This window comes from Austrofundulus limnaeus, unplaced genomic scaffold (genome assembly GCF_001266775.1).
Source record: "Austrofundulus limnaeus strain Quisiro unplaced genomic scaffold, Austrofundulus_limnaeus-1.0 Scaffold3895, whole genome shotgun sequence".
NCBI classification, from domain to species: Eukaryota; Metazoa; Chordata; class Actinopteri; order Cyprinodontiformes; family Rivulidae; genus Austrofundulus; species Austrofundulus limnaeus.
Window position 1 is genome coordinate 3,614 of NW_013956297.1, and position 921 is coordinate 4,534.

Below are 921 nucleotides of genomic sequence, written 5' to 3' on the forward strand. Positions count from 1 at the left end.
TCAAGGTCAAACTGTAGTCCTAACATCTGTCATCAAGGTCAAACCGTGGTCCTGACATCTGTCCTCAAGGTCAAATCAATTGAACAGTGTTTTTCATAAATAAAATGCAGTCTAACCTTTGAGGGTCTTCTTCAGGTGGGACTGGAGTCCCCCCAGTCTCTGCAGGTCAAAGTAGTCCACCTTCCCATTGTAGAAGAGCTGTGGGGGAACATAGGCCTCTGCAGAGGGACGAGACATGTGTCCAACAGAGAAAGACACAAGGAGACAGGAAGCTTGTTAGAAACATGAAGCAGGTGAACTCTTACCTGATGACGAAAGTTAAAAACAATCAGAACCGTTCCACCCAGGTGTGGACCTGATACCCTGAACCTTTTACACAGAAACTCTCATCGTTTCCTGTTTCCTGTCACAGAGAACAGGATGTTTACAGACAGACCCATCAGGACAACAAACTGTTTCCTGTTTCCTAACAAACTGTTTCCTGTTTCCTGTCACAGAGAACAGGATGTTTACAGACGGATCCATCAGGACAACAAACTGTTTCCTGTTTCCTAACAAACTGTTTCCTGTTTCCTGTCACAGAGAACAGGATGTTTACAGACGGATCCATCAGGACAACAAACTGTTTGACAGGTCCAGAAAACAGCTGTTCTCTGCAGCAGCAGGTTTCATGTCTGTGCAGCCTGATCATTGATCCTCACCTCTTACTAACTGCACACCTTTGTTCACACCTGAGGAGGGGGAGGGGCTATCGTACCTTCACTGCTGAGGCTGGCTGGACTCTTCCTGGTGCCTTCATCCCAGTAACTCCTCACTGCTGTGATGAGGCGGTGCAGGAAACACACCATGTACTCTGGAGGACACAGAGCTGTGGGGTGCTGCTGCCACACACACACACACACACACACACACACACACACA

At 47.8% G+C, this 921-nt stretch overlaps 1 protein-coding gene across 1 annotated transcript; it reads right to left on the reverse strand.

Annotated features, from left to right (window-relative positions):
- Positions 1–116: 116 nt before the first annotated feature.
- On the reverse strand, positions 117–907 carry LOC106512018 (E3 ubiquitin-protein ligase RNF123; the record flags this gene model as incomplete). The annotated part of the gene is given in 2 exon segments (XM_014000722.1): positions 117–218; positions 758–907. Coding segments are annotated over 2 exon segments (193 nt in total), but the record flags the coding sequence as incomplete, so codon positions are not given.
- Between the last annotated feature and the right edge of the window lie 14 nt (positions 908–921).